Consider the following 22,995-nt stretch of genomic DNA (forward strand, 5'->3'; position numbering starts at 1 on the left):
GAACATTGCCTATGGATCCGCCCAAGACATTGTGGTTAATGATTTGGGTTTCCGTCGTGTAGCAGCAAAGTTGGTGCCGAAAGACCTCAATTTCATGCAAAAAAGAGACCGTGTTGACGTCGCAAAAGACATGATTTGCGAGGCTGAATCCGATCCCACATTCATCAAAAGGATCATTACTGGAGACGAGACGTGGGTTTATGAGTACGACACGCAATCCAGACATCAGGCAAGTGAATGGCATTCACCAAATGAGCCGAGACCAAAAAAACCACGTCGTTTTCAGTCAAAAAAGAAGGCAATGCTGACGGTTTTCATGGATTACAACGGTGTAGTGCATCATGAATTTTTGCCAGACGGCCAGACAGTAAACAAAGAGTATTATTTGGGCATTATGAGACGTTTGCGTGAAGCAATTCGCCGAAAGAGACCAGAAATGTGGGCAGAAAACTCGTGGATTTTGCACCATGATAACGCACCGTCGCACAGTGCTATCATTATTCGTAATTTTTTTACGAAAAATGCAACAAATACCATCCAACAGCCACCGAATTCACCTGATTTGGCTCCCTGTGACTTCTTTCTGTTCAATCGAGTTAAAAAACCATTACGGGGAACGCGTTTTAGCAGCCGAGAGGAAGTAATGGAAAAATCGCAGGAAGCACTGATGGACATACCGAAAACCGAATATAAAAAATGTTTCGAGGATTGGATCAAGCGCTGGCATAAGTGTGTTGCAGTCGATGGGGATTACTTTGAAGGGGACAATATAGATTTAGATGAATAAACTTGTATTTTTAATTTTCTGAATAAATTCCGGGAAATTTTTGATCAAGGTAGTACTACAGAATAGGCACTATATAAATCTTGTATTCAAATCTTTGCAATTTTCCTTGCACCACAATTATCACCAATACTGTCATTGTTGCATGTTGAATATCCTGAGAAATATTAAAATGCAATCCAGAGTTGTACTTCATATCATTAGATTTGGTACAAATGCTTTAATTGCTTCAATGTCCCATTCAAGTAAATAATTTTAATTACTCTGAAAAAATAATGGTTCGATTAGGATGCCTTAGTGATTAAAATACCACATATTTATAAAGTCTTAGGTTAATGTCATCATGCTACCATCATCACAGTAATCAACCTCTACCTACATTAGTTATGATAGGTAAACATCAACTTAGTTCTGATAGGTCAAATTCAACTGAAGAAAAAGTGACAGATATTGTTCAAGGACTTTACCTTACACCCGAAAGATAATTTTCGCAGATGACATAAAACAGTCAAGAGAGAAATCAAGTCATATCAAACGATGGAGCTGTATTTTTCCGCTAAGATTTAGATTGCTGTACATACAGAGTTACAAATTTTTCATATATGACACTCTTCTTACCTTAGAAGTTTGACTAATCAATTTAATTACTCTGCGGAAGGATATTTATATTTAATGGAAAAAATTAAGTGTACCAATTTAAGAATAAAAATCTCACCTTGCCTCAAGGCATTATTCCTAAGGTATGATGTGCACATATTCCTGAAAGCAATGGTATCCATTGCAAGTGTGCTGGGTGGAGAGAGAAACTTAATGCATTTCTCAGCAGTTTCTGGAGACAAAGATGGAGGAAGGCTCTCAGAATAAGCATAATGCAACAGTGCCCCAACCACATCCTCAGGTAGAAGAGGGAGTTTCACCTTCAAAACATCATCCTTCTGCTTCGAATGTGCCTTAGATGAGGAAAAGCTGTTTTCAGAGGGAAATCTCTTTTGAGAAGACATGCCTTCTTTCCATCCTTTGTCTTTCTCTTGACCTAAAAAGGTACAATAATGTTTGGTGAAATTTCACGTATGCATAGCTTCAACTCAATAAGAGTATTCACAAGCATTAGGTGACCTTAAACTATAGGCTTACATTAGTGGCTGAACCCACCTGAATCAGCCAGACCAAGTGACTGCTCCACTGAAGTCACCATTGAGTTCTGAATTTTTGGACATTTACGCTCCAAATGATGACAATTTTGTGTATTCAAGAGAGTCTGCTTAGTTTTCTTACTGACTTCTCGATTATCTGGACATTTGCAAGGGTTAGAAACTGCTTCAGTGGGCAAATCATTCATAGAAGGAGACACTGGAGAATCACTCTTGTTTTCACCGTTATTCGACAAACTCTTCGGTTCCTCTTCCTCGGCGGAAGCCGCCCAGTCAATATTTGGAAAACTAAGGCCAAGGATGGTAGAATGGACCTCAAACTAGAGAGTGAGAAGAAGGGAGATCATCAAAAAACATCAAATTTATCCAAAAGACAAGGGTCATCCTAGAATCTAGTATTCTTTGTACAGAATTCAATACACTTTATTTATTATTTATTGATCTATTAGGTCACATATATATGACATAGATCTCGTAATAATACAAGTATGGACATAAAATGTATCATTAGATGTCTATCCACTTTCCATCATATAATAACAGCTACAGCCATGCTAATTGAAATAAAAAATACAGTCAACTACATATTATACACAGCAATGAGGAGTTCGAAAAGTAAGAACAAAGAAGGAAGAATGAGAGTTAAGTTTACATTCACAGACAAATTCATCAGATACATTTTTCTATTACTTTATTTTCATAGCAAACCAGATGCGTTAAATCAATGAAATGAAGAATTACATGCATTGAATTCTATATAGTATCAGTGTTGCTACCAAGGGGTAGTCACATTTGCATCTTTGACGGTATACCTGTAAACCATCAATGAATTCTCACAAGAAGGATTTTCATTGATGATAATAGTCTACTATTGGAAATTACTTGACATCAGATAGCAAATTAGGATATCAGTGATCAGCAAATGTATGGATACTATTGAAAGGGATGAAGAAAGAGATGAAGCACAGTGCAATCTGGAGAAATTTGCGATGGAAGGAATGGCTGCAACATTTCAGGAGTTTACTCAATGAAATTCTATAAGAAGTTAAATACAAGGATGAATGGAAATATGAACGTACTGGACTAGATGTAACACAGGAAAGAGTGGAAAGGGCAATGAATGAGTGAGAGCCGCAGGACTGGGAAGAATTACTTTTGGAGGATCAAGAATTATTATATGATGAATTTATAAACAAAAAATTGGGAAGATAGGAATTTCTGATGAAATTAAAATAGGATATATACATAAACAACACATATATAGATGGTTGGAAAATGTTAATTTTAAAGGACTTTGCGTAACAAATTCATTTATGAAGATTTTGAGAGGGATAGTAAAAACAAAAGTAGGTAAGAAATGAATACATTTTGAGGTAAAAGAAGTAACTTTGTAATCCATTACACACTTTGTTTAAAGCACTTGAGGTGTTATAATAAAATGTGTGTGGAATTATAAAATTTCTTCTTTCATTTCAAAATGTTTCGTAAATTCCATGACGCTACACCTGAGACAACAAAAAGAAACGAATACTTATAAAATTACAACATGATTTCTCAAAAGGAAGATCATGTGCTGACCACGCCTTTACAATATAACACCATGTAACAGAGTTTAGCACTGTTTACCGTTTTTTTCCACTAGTGGGTGTACATTTGTATTCAAATGTCCTTGTTCACACAAAAAAGATATTGTCCTCAAAACAATAGTATGAGAATACATTCTTCATAATTGAAATCAGAACCAAAACAGTTCTCCATATTGTCCATTACCAGGTTGGCTTAGCGGGGAACAAAGGATACCCTACTATATACCAGACCCCCCAGCTGGTAGATTCACTCACCATTACACAAGAAATAGTTTTATGATTTTCAAGTTCTAATGTATTTAACAATTTTATTTGAGGGAGTGGGGAATTGGAAGAAAAGCACAAATTTAGGACAGACATAGATGTCTAACATAAGGATAATTGGAAAGAGATTCATAACATCAATTGAATTAGGGACGTGTTCACTTTATTGGTGGTTTTTTTTCTGAACAATAAGGCAGAGGTCACTTGAATTTCTTGCAACAAACACCATGGCAAAGGAAGCCAAACTCTTGAAAACATCACTTCACCATTCAATCCAGTGAATGCTATGAAGAAGACATGCTAATAGCACCAGTATGATGGCAATGTCAAGTTAATTTCATTTTGGGAGACCAATGAAACTTGGAGATTAAGAGTTCCTGTTTAGGAGACTCCCTCCTTTCCTCAGTGGGAAATGTTTAAGGCATGATATTAGAAACTCTTTCACATTACACTGAAAGCCTGAGGCCGAAACATCATGTGGATGAGCATCCTGGAAGTTTAAAATGAGATTGTGGTACTTCTTGCAATCCAATTTTCTATACCTCACCATTACATTTCCTTTTTTTACCTTTTGAAAAATATAAATAATTTTTGAGAGTGTTTTGGACAAATTATGTCCTTTTTCATTTTCCTTCACTCCTTCTAAAGATCACATAACACTCCCAGCCAATCAACCTTCCCCTCTGCCCCTAAGACACCAACTCTCACCTTGATTCTCCAGATAACGTGGACTATAGCTCCACCCATTAGCGGTGCTAGTTGCCTGAGACCCAATGAGCTGTCTGTGCTTGATGAATCGTCGAGCTGTGTGTATGGTGCCAGTTATGTTAGTTTCTGTCGCCCTTATTTTTACTGTATGTCAAAAATGGTAATTGATGAAATCACAGAGCAACGAATTAACATCAAGTTTTTGTCGAAGTGCGGTAGAAGTTATTAAGAAATTACTGAAATGTTGACAGCTGTTTACGGTGATAAGCTCTGAAGAAAACATCCCTTTTCAAGTGCATTAAGAATTTTAAAGATGGCTGACAAGGCGCCACGGATGATGCCAGGCCAGGATGACCTTTAAATCACCTATGCTGATGACAACATTGATCGTGTGTGGTCCTTACTGATCGTCAGAAAACTGTCCGAATGATAGGTGATGAACTGAATTTAGGAAAATCAACAGTGCACACTATTTTAACCGAACGTGATGTATGGATCCTTCACCATGACGATGCACCTGCACATTCCACATCGATTGTCCACCATTTTCTGGCAAAAAAGTCAATCACCATCCTTGATCATCCTCCTTATTTGCCAGATCTCGCCCCCAGCGACTTTTTCCTAATCCCAAAATGCAAAAATGTGATGAGGGGGCATCACTGGGAAGATGTGGACAAGATAAAGTAAGAAGCAATGTGAAAACTAAAAAGCTTAACTGCTGAGGACTACCAAAGGTGCTTTAAACAGTGGAAAAGAAGATGGAATAAGTGCACAGCAACGAATGGAGAGTACTTTGAAGGGGACAAAATCGATGTAGACTAAATTTTGAAAAATGAAGATTTTATGGCCTTAGTTTCTATATTTATTAATCAGACCTCATGTATATAATCACACACATACATATATATATATATGTATATATATATATGTATATATATATGTATATGTATGTATATGTATATATATATATATATATATATATATATGTATGTATGTATGTATATATATATATATATATATATAATTATTTTTTTAATATCAATGAAAATTAAAAGAACTCGCTTATATTTCCGTGGTCCCAGCCTCCTTCATCAGAGAACAAGAACTGGAGGAAAGATAAGGAGAAGAGGGGATATTGGGGGGGGGGGAGAGAGTTAAAGAGAGGGGTATATGTAATGGGTGATGGGCTGTTGAGATAAAAGGAGAGTGTAAGCCAATGGAAAAGTTTCGATGCAGGAGGCTGGCAGGATGTAAATAGCCAGATGCTAACTAATTCTAGGGTCTTTGATTGGATTGGTGTGGCTCTTGACGGGAGGAAGTAAATAATAGATACTTGGTAGCAGTTATTGAATCATAACAAATCAAACATTGCATAACCTGGCAATTTAAATTCTGCCAACTTCCTGGATTACACCTTTCACCATATACCCTCTTCTCATTATCTTATCGTCAGTTACACCTTATGCTCTGATGAAGGGGGCAGGGACCACCAAAATATAGGCTAGTTCTTTTCAATTTTATTAATCTTTTTTAAAATATATTTTTTTATGCTAGCATCTATGAGAATACATATGTGTGAGCATCTAACCTTCATTATTCAAAATATGCATTCAAATAAATATATATATATAAATATAAAACTGATATTAATAATAATGCATATGAAGTTAGCACTAGCGAACAATTACAAAAACACAGAAACACAAAAAAAAAAAAGACACACATACTTGAATTTTCCGTGGTTCAAGCCACCTTTCTCTAGGAAGGGTGAGAAAGGTGGCTTGAACCATAAAAAATTCGAATACTTGTGACTTTCTTTTCTTTTTTGTGTGTTTCTGTGTTTTTGCCCTTGTTTGCTAGTGCTAACTTCATACTTAATTAAAAACTAAGATGCATTGTTTCATTAATTCAGTATTTTAAATAAAATCTTGCTGTCTTACAAAGTCCCTTAAAAATATCTCAACAGCATCTCATTTTTTAATATCACACTTTCCAATTCCACCTCCAAATTTTTTTAACAGCACCACAGAGGTTGATGATGAGGGTGGAAATAATGGCTGCATTTTGGTAAAATCCTCAAAAAGAAAATGAATAATTTACTAATAGAAGAATCAGCTGCCCTATGAAACCAGTGACACCCTTAAGGTGATGAATAAATATTTTTATTCACTAAGACGGGAGTGATTTTTTGTGATATTTAAACATATTTTTGTGGGGATTCAAAATACGTGTCACAAAAATATGTTTAAGTATCACAAAAAATCACTCCTGCCTTAGTTAAGATTGCATAATTTAGGAAATCCTTAAAATATTTAGTACGCGAGTAAAAAAGAAATATTACTCCTGTGCAAGCATGTTTATTGCAATTACATGTAACAGCTTAAGGAGTCACTTTATGAAACTTAATAATCATTCAAAGAACCACAGGATATTCTGCGACAGCTGCTTTAAAGGAGTCATCCGATGCTTAGCATCAAAGCGATGGCATTTCATATTGTAAAAATTATTTGCCTTGACCAGGATTTAAATCTGGATCCCTTAATATCTGGCCAAGTGAGTTTAAACTATCAAAGCATTCACTCAGCTGGATATTGAGGGATCTAGGTTCGAATCCTGGTCAAGGCAAATGGTTTTTACACTGTGGAAAACCTGCACTTAATAATCACTTTCAAAACGAAAATATACTTACATAATCTACTTAAAACTGTTTTATTACCAGACCTAAGTTTCACAACTTAATGCCATTATCAAGGTGAAGATGTAATGATTCCAGAGCCTTTAAATAGGTAGACGGCAGTTGGGGACAGGGTGGGTGGGGCTACTGTAGGAAATAAGGTGAAAGGGAAGGAAAATATGACAAAGGAGGAGGGTAGGCTAACAAGGGTGGGGAAAGGACACACACAGTTACACTATTGGTCAGCAGAAGGGTGTAAGAGGAATAAGGTGTAGTTGTGGAAATATCAGAAAAGATTGAGTAATTGAGGGAGATCAAGGAAGGGTAATTAGGAGAGAGGAGAGGAAAAACATCGCAATTCAGGAGTGTACTTAGTTTTTTGTGAGTACAATTTACTGTTCTGTAAAGCCCAATTACCATCATTTCCATTATGTATGTAACATTGATGATGGGATATAACTGGAAATCAGCCCTTTAATTAGGTGTTTGGCAAATTTTGATGTGATATCTACAAAACTTGGTTCACCCATGCAAATAGTTGTGGAATGGCCTCTCTAGCCAATATGCTGGGCATTACATTCAGGAGTGTTACAGTATATGCTATATACACCTTTCTGTCCTGAAAGTTCAATTTTTCACTTTGAATTGAAACAATTTTCCAAGCCCTCAGATTGTAAAATGCCTTTCCTTTTGTTCTAGAGAGGGGTCACAAACCTTATGGGATAATGGACCAACAAATGAAACTTCACACATTTTTTAGCTGGCACACACTGGCAAGATTGAGGCTTTGTTGCAATAAAATGAACTATATTCAATTCACAGAATAACATTTAATTCAGATATCTTGTTATTAAAAAAATTCTGAACGTCAATTAATTTAATAAAAGAACCAATCTAGCGATTTGTTCCTACTATGTACACTAACCCTTGGACAAAAACCTCCCTAATGATGATGAGGGAGCTCCTGGAAGCCACCAACATTAACAGGCACCTCTTCATCAAAAATAATTTTTCAATAATGGAAACATTAATCACAAATCCCCTGCTTCTCCTAGCTACTATCCATCTGCATTAAGGCTCACAATACCTTATCTCTCCAACTTGATCATGAGTGTGTGTTGAAACAGATTGCTGATAAAAAATTTTGGGTAGCCTGCCCAAGTATATTTTTACGGCAAGAAATGTATTTCAATGACTGCTGTCATTATAACAGCATCATAAAGCATAACTAAAGAGGTAATAAAACATGTAGGTAACAAAACCCCACCATTCTATTGAAAGTTAGACATTTGCTCATATATTCATAGCACAAATATCCCACTATTGACTACCACTTGGGTTTCAAGTCAAATTAAAAGAATTATATATATCATAACCACATGCTTTTATTTTTATGAGGCATTTTTTCTTCCTGATAAAACTAAACCAAAAAAATGAAAATATTTTCCAATTCGGGAATGAGATGACCCTAATCAATGTCTCATGATTAGATAAAAGCCCCAGTTTGTTTTGAAAGTTTATTTGGCATTGGGCTTTCGGGGATTTTTAGGGAAGAGTAACATTATCTTCAATAGGGATGCATTTGATAGCTACCTCTTCATCCTGCACTGAATCCTGCAAAAATGAAAACCTGTCATGCTATGCTTGGTTCTCCCTGGTGCCACTATTCTTATTAGCAAATCTCCCCTCCATTACCTATCTTAATCACACAAGGATTTTATAAGAGCTCACTATATCTGATTTCCAACAGATGTCACTTTAGCCAAAATAAATCCTTAACAAATTCCTCCACTGTCTACCCCACCTCGACTTTTGGCAGGGCTAACCTGAGTTGTCAGCTACATGGATGCCCTTGCTAAAATGATCACAAAACCACTAACCAATGTCATATCATTTGGGTAATTTCCTCAATCAGCATCAGCAGTCACTTGAATACAGCAGTTCTCTGCTCCATACACTTACTAGTGAAGTGTCAGAAGTGTTTCTCAAGAATTGCAGTGCTCATTTCACTCTTTGCTGATCCTCAGCACTGAGCTGAGTACACAAAAGGCAGAAGATAATTCAGGGCATTCTGTATTACTTGCCAATTGCAAAATACCAACAATTAGCCCTTTGTCTAATCATTCATCCCTTCTCTTACAATATTTACCACTCTAACCCACATTTGACACCAGCTGCATACTTAAGTCCCTTAGCCTCTATCTAAGCCGTGGAGGCCTTCAGTAATTCTTTCAGGCAATTCTCTTGGCCCACCAAAATTCCTCCTCTCTTCAGTCATGTCACTCTCAATGAAAGAAAAACTTCAAGTTCCCATATTTCAAGAAACTTAAAATAGAGATCACAAATTCATTTCTCTCCCAGAGTGCTATACTAATGAACTCCCACATAGACACCTCCCTTCTGATTAACATATACATGAAAATGATCACATTTCCTGGTATTAAAGACCATCTTTTGCTAGTGCAAATTTATACAACTGAGCCAATCCTTTCTCACTTGATGGAGGTTATAAGTACTTTTATTGAGCTTCAGTAACTAATCTTCTCACGATTCCAGATTCTACTTCAAATTACTTTAGCTTGTCGGCAAAATTTCATATATTTAGTTATTTAGACAAAATACTCTTTAAAATCAGCATGACAGCTGATCCATTTCTTCTTTGCTGACAGAGCCATCGGTGTTCAGATCATGTTCAACAACTAGGCTGTACATTCCTTAATTGTAAATCTTAAAAACCTGGCTGAAAACCTGTGCCAACAAGGATAACTTGTCCCTCTCCATACTTCCATCTGATTTTTTTTTTAACGTCAAAACCCATTTGCTGTTGATTTATATTTTTATCCATTGGTCTTTTGATGAGCTACCACATTCCCTTTTCCTCACAAGGTTGCAAGTTCATATTTCATTGCTCCTCGCAATTTGCTGTTTGGTTCATCTTCCTATGACTGGTAATTGGCTGTATTGCAGCAACTGCGGTTCTTTGGAGTTTGGCAACTGTTGGATTTTCTCAAAACAGGTTCATATTCCTTTCTTCTGTATCTGCCTGCTCAAAAACCTCCTCCCACTCAATCTTTGCCATGTGCCCCCGACCCTGACCCCTCAAAAGGGGCTATCACATTTCTCCTCCTCCCCTTTGACAATTGTCAGAGCTCCTTTGAAATTGGTCCTTTTTGGGTTAATACCTGGTTAAATTTCCTGCCCTACTCTTAACTTGAAGGGGATTGGGATGCTGTGGTGGTTAACTTACAGACTTCCCACCAAGAGGGTCTGGGTTTAAATTCTGGAGACAACAAATATTTTTTCAGAGGTATCCCAATCCCTACTTGAGGTGCTCTGTTGAGAGCACTTTCAAGGAGTACGACATTCGTCGGATGGGACGTTAAACTGCAGACCCCTTGGTGCCTTTCAACAAGAGTAGGCTAATGCTGATGCCGGGTTTCTCTCCATCCTTCACCCTTTCCCATCAATCCCTATTGGTGCCAATGACCTTAACTGTAAGTCACCTCCCATAAAAACAACTTCTCTTAACTTGAAAGAAAATGAATCTTCAAAATTACATCACACCTGACCCACAATATGAAATCTAAAAAGATAATGGCAAAGCATGCATACATATGTTATATCATTGAATCCCCTCATTATAACCCAATAACATGCACTTATTATCTCTGGGACCAAGTTTCCCTGGCTCCTACAGTGGCCAGGTTCACCAACCAAAAACCACTATCCTTTCCAAATTGGCAGATTGCCATCGCACAGCTCAAGTGGAGTGTCTTCTCCAATAGATGAGCAAGGACTCCTGTTTTTCAAAAACACCCGGCATCTGCGGCCTCTGCTCGGAATTTCTTGGGCATACCAGACTCATGCAGTATGCACTGTGCATTCACGATTGTCCTTTTCCGAATACTCCATTCTGGTGTGGGAACAAGGAAATGCTGCAATGGTGCATTGAACCACTCTTCATGAGGTGTTCCTAGAATTTTTCATTCAAGCACTTTCCTCCATTAAGTAACAGCAGTTACTAGACTTAAACAATTTAAAATGGTCTCAAGGATTATAGGAAAATTTAGGCAAACATAAAACACCTTATAGATTCTAACTGAACCTTGATTTGTCTATATTTCTTGCACCTGTCATAATTTTATTCACATATTATTACACAAAGACTAGATTAAGTTGACTTTTGTTTGTTGAACATGCACGCAGACCAGAGTTTATGTCACCCATGGTATGGAAAAAAATAAATACAAAGCTTTGAGAGTATTACTCCACATAAATAACATATGTGCCATAATAGTAATAGGATGATGATTATGGGCCATTTTGGCCGAGGTTATTTTCATCTACTAAAATAACTCAAGCAATAAGTTAAGTTTCCAACTAATATTCATACTCTGAATGCAATACCATGACAAATAGCTCACTTGGTTGATTACTGACCCAACTAGAAATGAAAAATGCCACATTTCAGTGGCTAATCACATAAATTATATCACTTTATACTAGCCCATGGAGAAAATATAATGCACCAATAGAGCCTCAAGGTTAGTATACATGCAGGACTAGGACTGAGGGTTATGCAAAACTTAGATATAGTAAAAACTCAATGGTAAGATTATCAGAAATGCATTTTACCTAGGGTCATGTGTGTTTAACAATAATAGGTTTGGTAGAAAAATCCAGCTACTATTACAGTTGAGTTTAAGATTCATTTCATAATCTGACAATTTATTTAATAAAACTGCCCTTGTGGCTAAAACGTCATGCCAATCATTGGTTGATTCGTTAAGAGAGTACAAGTTCCACTTTAGAATTCAGCACAAAAAATAGTAATTTACCTTAAACATAAAATATTTTTTGAAAATAACAAGAGGAAATCGCAATTTTAATTATATCTTTCAATAAACCACTAAATGTTTGATGAAGGTAGGCATTCACACAATGAGACTTGGTTAGCATTACTTAAAACATCAAATGAATAATTTCATGGATTAATTTTTCAATATCCTGACACAAAATGGAAAGAAAATCATGTGTTCCTGACACTAGGTATCGAGTAGTAATTTTGCCATCAAAGTTCACGTTCATTTCCCCAAATCAACCATTTTGTAACCTATAAACTAGAACAGCATAACCCTGAAAAGCATTGAAGCATTATAATACTCAACTTCATTGGAAGTTCCCATTACTTTGCTTTAGTTCCTGGTGCTTAGATGAAACTAAATACCAATTATTTACTGGCCAAACTTTTTGATTCGCCTGATGTGACTGCTTTGGTCATTACTCTCAATTTTTCAGCAATAGACTGAATAATGAGCCAATTCAGGTCCTCTGGCATGGACATCAATACTCATCTTCTGAACAAACCACAGGAAAGAGAGTGAGAAAGCTTTAGCAACCTAAGAGGTGAATTTGTATCCAAGTTGTATTTTCAGTATTTTTCTTAATAACCCATCTAAATAGGAACATTTCACAGATGAGTGAGGATTGATACTTAATTAAAATAACTATGTGAATGCAATCACCTGTCCAATGTAGAATCCAGCCACAGGGCCATTGATATATTGATAGTAGGAAAATTTGTTTTACGTATATCTAATCATGAAGAAACATTCATACATTTCAGTTGATCATGCAAATTCATTATTATGATTGCAAAACTTGGATTTGACTCACAACAGATACAATGCAATATCTTTCTCAAATACTCTAGAGATATGGGAAAATGAAGATGCATGAAAGTAGGTTGGCTCTAAAAAGCAACTGCATTCACTTTACAAAGAGAAACATGGCATGTTCACGGAGGCCACAAGTTATGCTTATTTAATGATTAAATCAGATTTTAAATCCTCATGCTAATCTACAGCTGAGCTAACAGAGTCTAGAATGTAGCAATTCAAATATATAAACACATATTATATTTACCATTTTCTGCAACCAGAGAGAAAATTAGTGTTAACAAAATACCTTTGCTTTATGGTAGTCAACACTTGAATTGCAACAAACTTCGCACAATTTATGCCAAAGCCCAAAATCTAATAAGATAAAATGTTTGGGCAAGCTGTCATGAGTAGAGGAGTGAAATATTTAACATAGTCTTAAAGAAGTAACCTAACATAGATATTTAATAACTAGAGGCTTTACAAGAAAAGAAGCTACATCTTAGAATCCCCAGATCTGAATGTAGCAACTAAACTGGAATTAATACTGGGATAAAGGTATGAGATGAAATAGCTAGATAAAACATATTCATTTATTTAAATAAATCTAATTACATAAGACTTAATTTCATGCTTGATACAATTCAAGAGCTATTTAAAAAATATAAAGCAACAACAAATCAATGTAAATAAAGTGCCAAAATTAGAACATAAATCAGCTTGAAAACACAGATATCACAAAACAATTGTATATTTACATAAGAAACGAACGTAAATATTTTAACCTCAGAACACTAGGCACAAATAATGACCTCTACTCAACAGAATACAGCATATTCATATTCCCCAAGGACTGAAAACTTCAATGAGCAGTTACTATAGGGCATGTACCTGAAAGCACACATTCATGCACTCTATTCATTACTTCTTTACATGATTGAAAAATAAATAAAATTCACTATTTGGTTACTTTGTGGTATTTCATATCAATAATTTATTGATAAATACTTTTACAACACCACCACAAAACAAAACCACTCATGTCCAGGGTTTTAATGAATGCTCAATTTCACCGGGAGAAAATTTGATCATTAGTTGAAACCCAGGTCCTCAGTTGTTTTTGTTTTGGTGATTCCAAAGTTTATACCAATAAATAATTGAAAACTTAATTTTTCCTGAGAATCAATGAAATTTCATGAGTAAATTGAAATATTTCAGGAAAAAAGGTAATTTTTCCACTCCACTAGCTATGGCAGCAAACAAAGGAATAGAGTTCATGGAAAATAATTATCACTAGCTGGAATGAGCAACTAAATATTACCACACCTACTTAATGCTTTTGAACCCGTCATATTTACCCTTCATTTGGGTGTTTACTTGTAAGAGCAAGGAACATAGTGATGTACATTTGAGAACATTTCACCACAAACTAAGCTCAGCACCTATCTGAGGTTCACTTTTGATTGTACATATTTCAATTTCAGTCTTCGTCTTCTCAATTTTCTTTTTCACATTATTGCTGATTCTCAATCGTATTCCATCAAATTCTTCATTTTTATACAGAGTGGTCTTCATCATATCTTCTAAATACTTCTTCCTCACACAACTGAGTTATTTCTATGCAATCTCCCCAGTAACTAAACTGAAACGTTGTCCATTACTCTTTGATGATTTCACCAATGGACCATGTTTGTTGACCACTGAACAAGGTTCACATATACATAGATACTGAACTTCCTAGCATCTGCTCTCCACTTATTACCATCATCACTGGTCATCTATTCTAAGATTGGTTTGACTTAGCGGTTCATTCATTTTTTTTTACTCTAATTTTGGTGTGCAACTGATCAAATCTTGCCAAGGGGTCCCTTTGAATTATTTCATAATGACAGCTTAACATCTCAGAATTGAATAAACTTACTCAAAGCTACAAGAGTACAAAATTTCAAGGCCTTCAATACTCGTAAGAGTAAGTTTGACATGGAAATAAGTGAAAGACCATTCAACATCACAAGAAATTTCTTTAGCACAGTTGTAATAGTATTGACTGAAGTTATATATTTTTTGACCCAAATTACCCAATATTTTTCCAACTTAAATATGCAATACCAAAAGTATTAATATGCTGCGCAGCATATCCACAACATGCAATTTAATTGCTTTCAGATAATCTAAATTATGTATTTGAAAACCTAGGCTGACTAAGATTACCATGATTGCACACCACAAAGCTGGTTAAAAATAATTTCTAAACCAGCACCTGTTATTATTGGAAATTATGTCCATAAAAGATATATCATTGGCTGTTTAGTCAAGGTATGAACGCAATGCCATGTGAAGAAGGGGATCTACAAGGTTTGTCAAGAGGCACACACAGGCCAGAGGTGAACCCAGAGGGCCAGAATGAATTCCAGAGTCATGAGATAACCATAGTTAAATCTCATCACTCATGTTACTATTTTTAAAGGTTTTTATTGATACAGTACTGGTATTTTGTTCTTCTTCTATCCTATTTCTTGGCGAAGAGTTTCAAAAACATCTACTAACCCTGTACAAGGAGCAAACTGAGAACGCACAAAGTAATGCTGTAATGACTAAGTGTATTTCATGACTTGCTTTTAGAGACTAGCCATTAAAATGATTGAAATTCCATGACATTTACCAACTTGTGGCTACCTGAGTTGAAATGAGTCAAACATTTTATGTAATATCAGTTACTTCCAGCAAGATCCACACCCTCCATTCTAAACACCTCATGTTCCTTCCCCTCAGTTTTAGCAACTGGTGATATCTAATCCGTTACAAACATTCTTCTTCTGCACTCAAGTAATTTACTCATGTAATCATACAACTGCATTATGATGAGTCTTTAAAATCATTTTATGATGACCAGCACTAGAAACTGAATATAAGCATGCTTCTTTAACTGTAAAACTTTATTAATTTTTTTCAGAAATAGTTTTAAAAAAGATTCAGTGCCTAATATTGCTTTAAAAACTATCTGGAAAGCATTGACTAAATAACAATCACATAATTTTATTAAGTGGGTGGAGGCAGAGATTGCTGCCATCTGTGCTGAATATTTAGGAGTAGGGGAGATGAATAACCTTTACTTGGCTGCTTTACGGAGTTGGTGGTGTAGAGAATCAGTGGCTGAGATTAATTGTATGATGATATTAAGTGTGCATAAACTTTCATTGGGTATTTTTCTGCATAAGATGTGCGTAATCAACTAGAAATTAATATTATTACTAGCAAGTACTTTAATTATTATAGAATGGTGAATTGAATGAACGATTGGGTCAAGGAATTGGTGAATAAAATACCAAATACACAAAACACAAAAGGAAAATATGGTCATCATAGCCCAGAACTAATATCATTACATACATATTTGAGATCTGTTCAAAGTGTATTGCGAATTTTGAATTTTTGCAGGTTACATATATTTGATTTTTGATTTTTTTGTGGCATTATGTTGGTACTTATGTCTCTCACTAATGCCGAAAATTTGGGTCATTTTGAATGTTCAGTAAATTGTTGACAGCTGTTTTACTTGGATGTGTTTTGGCTTGCCTTCGATTTTTGCCTGCTCCAAAAAATGGATCAAAGAATCTGTATCAAATTTTGTGTGAAAAACGAAATTAAGGGCATGGACATATTCCGAATGTTGACTGTGGCATATGAAGAAGTTACCTTGGACCAAAGCAACATTTATGAATGTTACAAAATGTCCTCAGAGGGCCAAGAAGATGTGAACGACGAAGAGCGAGCTGGATGCCGGAGCGCGTCAACAACAGACTAAAATATTAATGAAGTGAAGAAAATAGCATTGGCCAATCGTCGAATCACTTTTAGAGAAGTTGCTGAGGACCTAAACATATCGATTGGCTCGTGCCATTCGATTTTTACCAATTACACGGGTCGCCGCGAAATTCGTACTAAACTTGCTCAATTTCGACCAAAAACGGCAACGCATTAACATTGCTAATGAGGTATTGTGCGACGATCCAAATTTGCTCCAGGGGGCCATAACTGGAGACGAATTATGGATTTATGGTTACGACGTTGAAACTAAAGCTCAATCATCACAATGGAAGCTGCAGCACGAGCCAAGACCGAAAAAAACATGCCAAGTTTGGTTGAATGTGAAAGTTTTGCTCACAGTTTTCTTCGATTGCAGGGGCATGGTGCATCATGAGCTCTTGTCACAGGGTATAACGGTAAATAAGGAATATTAAGTGCAATTTGCGCAAATCAATCTGCCACGAATGCCCGGATTTGTGGAAGAACAAAAATTGGCTTTTGCGCCATGACAACTCCACTGTTCACACATCATTACTTGTGCACGAATTTTTGGTCAAAAACAACATGCTAATCATGCCGCAGCCACCGTATTCCCCAGACCTGGCCCTCACTGACTTTTTCTTGTTCCCGAAACTGAAGAGGCCCATGAAAGGACAACGCTACGCTAGACGAGATAAAGACTGCATTGAAGGAGGAGCTGAACATGATCATAAAAAATGATTTTGTGAAGTGCTTCGAGGATTGAAAAAACGTTGGCACCAGTGTATAATATCTAATGGGGATTACTTTGAAGAGGGCAAAATGGATATTCATGAATAAATAAATAATTTTTGAAAAAACACAAAAGTCATGATGCTTTTTGAACAGACCTCGTAAATGCCGGGAAAATACCAATGGATAGGTTAAGATACCAAATTGATTACAACCTTGTCAAAAGGCATAAAAGAGCCAATTTACAAAATGTAAGAGTTACAGTGTAACCCAGTTCAAATATAAAAGATGATAACAATCTGGTGGCTATATACAGATGACTGCAATACAAAAAGAAGAAAGTCACAAAGGAATCTGGATGGAACACAAAGACACGGGAGGAAAAGCAAGCAAGAGAAAATTTCACCACAACCGTCATAATAACAGAAGGAATAAATGAGACCAGCATGGAAGGAGATAAAGAATATCATAACTGAAAGAGCAGATGAGTCACTAGAGGGTAAATCAGTGGTGAAATCTAAGCAGCCATGGACAACAGCTCAAATAAGAGACATGGAGACAAAGAAGAAATACAAGAATCCATGCGATAAAACTGAAGAAACCGTTTTTAAGCAATTACGGAACAAAGTCATACAAGGGTTCAAGGAATGGTGGACAGAAAGCTGCTGCTAAGATATAAATTACAACATAAAGAAGTGAAACAGTGAAATGCTAATAAACTAGCGAATACACAATTTGGAGAAAGAAAAACAAAATCCCACATCATCCAGGATTCTAATTGAATGATTGTAACAGAAGATGAAGACAATGGGAAGAGATGGATGGAATACATTGAAGAACTCTATCAAGGGCCCAAACCCCTTGAAGATGACTTAGTTAAAGAAGAACTCTTGATGGAAGAAGACCAAAGGAGCCTGAAGATTCAGATCCTGAAATAAATCTGACTGAGCTGTAAAACACCTGGCACCAGGAGTTGACAAAATAAACAGAAATAATCATGGCATTCATGGTCAAAGCAAAGGATACCTTCTTTGGTACAATCAGAGATAGCTATGATAGTGTAAAACTATCAGAGGGCATTGAGACAAGTGTGAAGAATGCAATACTGAAGAAAACAAGAACAGATAAACGAGAAGAACACAGAAAATTGAGTCTGATGTCTCAAGCATAAAATATATTGAGATAATTAATGGTAGAATGAAAAGGAAGATAAAAGAAAGTCTCAAATTATAAATCAGGGAAAACTAGGGAACAAGAGAAGCAGTACTTAGTTTGAAGGTACAGACCAAAAAATTTGGTAACTGTTACAAAGGCACTGTAACTGGCATTTTTGGACTTGGAGAAGGGGTTCCACAATGTTGAATGGAACAAAATGCTCAAGATACAAACACTTGGAACGGCCTAAAAGGAAAGAACAACAATCAAACATTTCTAAAAAAATCAGGTAACAACCATGCAAATGAAAAACAGAAATAACTAAAAGTGCTTTGAAATGGCTACAATGACAGAGGAAATATCCATCACCTCTACAAGAATCAGGTAGCAACCATGCAAATGAGAAATGCAAGGAAAATAGAAGCCAAAATTAACAAAGGGGTTAAACATGTGTGCAACCTCTCACCAACACTATTCAGGGTAAACCTAGATGAGGCAATGAAAGAAGCACAAGAAATGGCTATTACAGGAGTCGGGGTGAATGTCAAAGAAATTAATATGCTCTTGTTTGCAGGCAACATCACAGTAATAGCAGAAACACAAGATAACCTGCGACCAACTCTGAATGACATGGGCCTAGAACTTCTGGAATATATTAAGAGTATCAACAAGAGGACAACTAAAATACTGGCATGTGGAAAGGGGAATCTGAAGTCAATTATATAACTTTTCGAGGAGTAAAAATAGAGCAAGTGGGCATCTTCATCTACCTGGGCAGCTGTATAAATTGGAATAGAAGATGTACGACTAACATCAAGTTAAGCATAGCTCAAGCTAAGAAAGCCTTCGAGAAGAAAAGGCAATTATAACGTTCAAAGAATCTAGAGTTTCAAACAAGGAAGCAATTTATCATACCACACACACATGGAGCATGACACTCTATAGATCAGAGACTTAGAAAATCAGAATAGTGGACCAGCAAAGAATAGAATCCATAGAAACATGATGCCATAGGAGAATGCTGAAGATTAAATGGACAAAGTGAGGAATAAGGAGATATAGAGAAGAGCAGAAGAGATGAATTCTCTCCATATGGAGAGAACTCTATGGCAAAGAACTAGACGGACGTGACACCTTGAGGCAAACTGGATTAGTCAGGAACATTAGAGAAGGGAATTATTTGAAGGAAGATCCCACAAGGAAGGCCAAGAGACAAGTGTACAGGACGATTTAAGATGAACATAAAACAGAAAAGCTATCAGGGGGAATAACATTAAATAAATAAGGAAGAATAGCAGGTGATGAAAATACTGAAAAATGTGGCCACTCTGGGATAGAAAACTAGAACATACATGTACAATAAACAACGCACCTATTCCATCCCCTTTGGCTTTACACTTCTTCTTCTTCAGTAATTCACTCTTAATAACTATTATTTCTATTAAAATTTCCCTTCATTCTAACTCCAATGATTCTAAAATCATTATAAATATGTACAGACTTTTGTCATATACATTTTCCAAATAAACAAATGGATCACTTTATTGGATTCAAATGTTTCCAATGAAGGCAACCCAAATTCACCAGATGTCTTTCAACAAAACGAAGCCAAAATTTTCCCCTTATTCCCTTTCTATCCAAGAATTGATTTTATTTTCTGGTGGTGAATTCTTTTATGAGAAGCACTTGGAAATTGAAATTTTTTCTTTAGTCATTAATATGATCCCTAATTAACTCGTCTCTATTTAAAGTTATTGCTACTGTACTGTTTCACTGTGTTATTTTTCCTATGAAAGCCAATAATTTCCCCAATGAACTTCAACTGACCAACACTGAAACCTAATTTTACTGGTTCCACATCATACAGCATTAAACATCAGTAGCACTTGTTCCCTCAGTTTAAATGCTTGTGAAATCAGTGATGAGGTTAGGATTATTCTTTCCTTATTTATGACTAAGCCATACCACGTGAACTTTTGAGTTTTTTTTAAATATCTTCCCCATTATCTCAAATCTGAATGTCACTTTTCAAGATCCCATCTCTTTCAGGTCCCCTAAGTAACTTGACCGATGCATAAATCACTTTCGCTTCATTTCACTTATAATACTGTGAACCTTATTAAAAATAGGATAAAAACAGAGAAATTTAAAAAATATTTAAACACTCCCCAACATAGCCTTTAATTGACAACTAGCAAAGAGTGATTCTGTAAGGAGGGCACAATGCAATTAGTTATCACTCACAAAAGTATACAGGAACAAAGTGATAACTAAGCCAATAAAATGTACTCAAAACACTAAGGTACTTTTCTCCTTCCCAAATTCTGTGTTGCCAGAGGAACATAGGGAACAACAGGAAAGTAAGTGCATGTAACATGAGTAAAGAGGATAGAATTTCCTGAAATTCAGCTTGAATAATGTGGAGCCTTGGAAAATCAGAATCCTCACCTCTTTCATGATGATATAGTAATTATGAATCCATAAAATACACAATAGATTCATACATTAGTTAACGTCTCATGAATTATATTTCATAAACAGCAGTGCATAATAGAAGTACCCAATTATTATGTAATCACAAACTTTTAACCATGACTACTGATTTCAAGCAGCTTATTTATAAGGCTACAAATACTGAAGTCAGAACATAAAAAAAGGTGTTGAATTTAAAAATAGGGTAAGTATCTTATTTGGTCCCAAAATTTTCAAACAATTTTAGGAATTTTTAAACAATATTTACAAATTCCAAAGAAACTGCGGGAGATGCCGCAACAGTAACTTTTAACGGAGTCATCCGCTAATGTGCATTTCAATGCAACAATTTCAGAGCGTAAAAATCATTCACCTTGACTGGGATTCGAACCCAGATCCCTCAATATCTGGTCGAGTGCTTTAGCCACTTAAGCTACCGAGGCGTCCTCTTAAACTCTGAAATTTTGGGGCTTTTAAAGGAACAAGATGTTGTGACGAAAGTTGGCTTTAACCTCGTGGACTGTGGCGCCTCGCACACGACTACGAATGCCTGTGACATTGTATGTACAGTATTTCATTACAACATCTTGTTCCTTTAAAAGCCCCAAAAATTTCAGAGTTTAAGAGGACGCCTCGGTAGCTTAAGTGGCTAAAGCACTCGACTGGATATTGAGGGATCTGGGTTCGAATCCCAGTCAAGGCGAATGATTTTTACACTCTGAAATTGTTGCATTGAATATTTACAAATGTGTAGCTTCAAATTTTAATAAGAAAACATTTGCTACATACTTTGCATGAAGGTGTCTTTTTGGTCTCTCTTCATGATTCACAATGAAAATGTCAATAACATTTAAGTCAACATTTAGCAAATAAATTCTATTGCCATTACCCTTGGATAAGTGGTATCAGCAATACAGAATAAGTGAAAAACTTTGAATTAACACCTATCATGGAAAAAAAGGCATTCAAAATATTTGCCGAGTTGCATAAGAGTGATTTGCCTTCATCAAACAAATAGTGGGAAATATTAAAATAAAAAAATCAACAAAATTTGTTATTTCACATTAGTTAACCATCTTCTTCTGCAAATAGTTAGTTTCTGAATAAAATAAAGTACAGAGAAAAGTTTCATGTATCTGTAAAAATTATCATTAACAAAATATCAAGGATGCATCGGAAAACCTAGAGCGGGGTCTCCTGAGACACCAAAATTATATGGATTAATTAATCTGCTGGGAAAATAAAAATTATGAGAGTTAAATAACCATGGTAATATTGAATTGCACATTACACCAATATTACTGATAGGACCAAATCAAATCAAAATTAAATTAATTATTATTAAATATACCTTAAGACCAGTTAAATAACACCCCAGTTATGAACAAGGAATGAGCTAGGAGATGATTATCGTGTAGAAGTGGATCTTGATACACTAGTACCCTGTACATGAAACTGTAATTACTGATGCAGCATTAGTTTTATCTTCTAAAAGGATGTGCCTACCTACAAATTAATACATGTAATTGTGTTAATCAGCATAATGAGGAGCTTGTTTACAATATTGCAGAATACTATTGGATAGGTAGAAGTTGTAGAGTAACCATGCAATTCCCATATTTGTTTGTTTTTTGATGAATTCAAACGATCTTATTCCAAAGTTGATCATTAGTTGAATCTACCTGCTGAGCTACCATAATACCTCTTGAAAATATAGCATTGTCCAAATTTTTTTTAATTTTCACTTTTATCGACTGTATGGAGATATAATAGATACCAGCATTACTTATATCAAGGTATGGGTTTTTTAAATGGCATTTATTATTCTGTTGTTAGCTTACTGACTGAAGTTCTATCAGGTATCATATTTAAAGCAAAATTAGCCAAAATTGAAACAGATAGTAGTTCAGACTTTCAAGGTATATCTATATTACATCATGGAAACTGAATTATGGGAAGCTGTCATTCATAATTTCATTGATTAAGGTCCACGCAGCTGACTCAATGATTACCTCTACTGTGG

The 22,995-nt window shown here is 35.6% G+C and overlaps 1 protein-coding gene across 2 annotated transcripts in view; it reads right to left on the reverse strand.

Moving 5' to 3' along the window:
* Nucleotides 1-22,995, reverse strand: part of LOC139687220 (uncharacterized) — a 66,373-nt gene that overhangs the window by 35,029 nt on the left and 8,349 nt on the right. For both annotated transcript variants that reach the window (XM_071584349.1, XM_071584343.1), the window contains 2 exons: nucleotides 1,937-2,255; nucleotides 1,500-1,817 (listed from right to left, as the gene is read on the reverse strand). In XM_071584349.1, coding sequence (XP_071440450.1) covers nucleotides 1,500-1,817; nucleotides 1,937-2,255 — 637 coding nt within the window. The remainder of the gene's footprint in view (nucleotides 1-1,499; nucleotides 1,818-1,936; nucleotides 2,256-22,995) is intronic.

This window comes from Hetaerina americana, unplaced genomic scaffold (assembly GCF_022747635.1).
Source record: "Hetaerina americana unplaced genomic scaffold, ioHetAmer1.1.p SCAF_1, whole genome shotgun sequence".
NCBI lineage: Eukaryota > Metazoa > Arthropoda > Insecta > Odonata > Calopterygidae > Hetaerina > Hetaerina americana.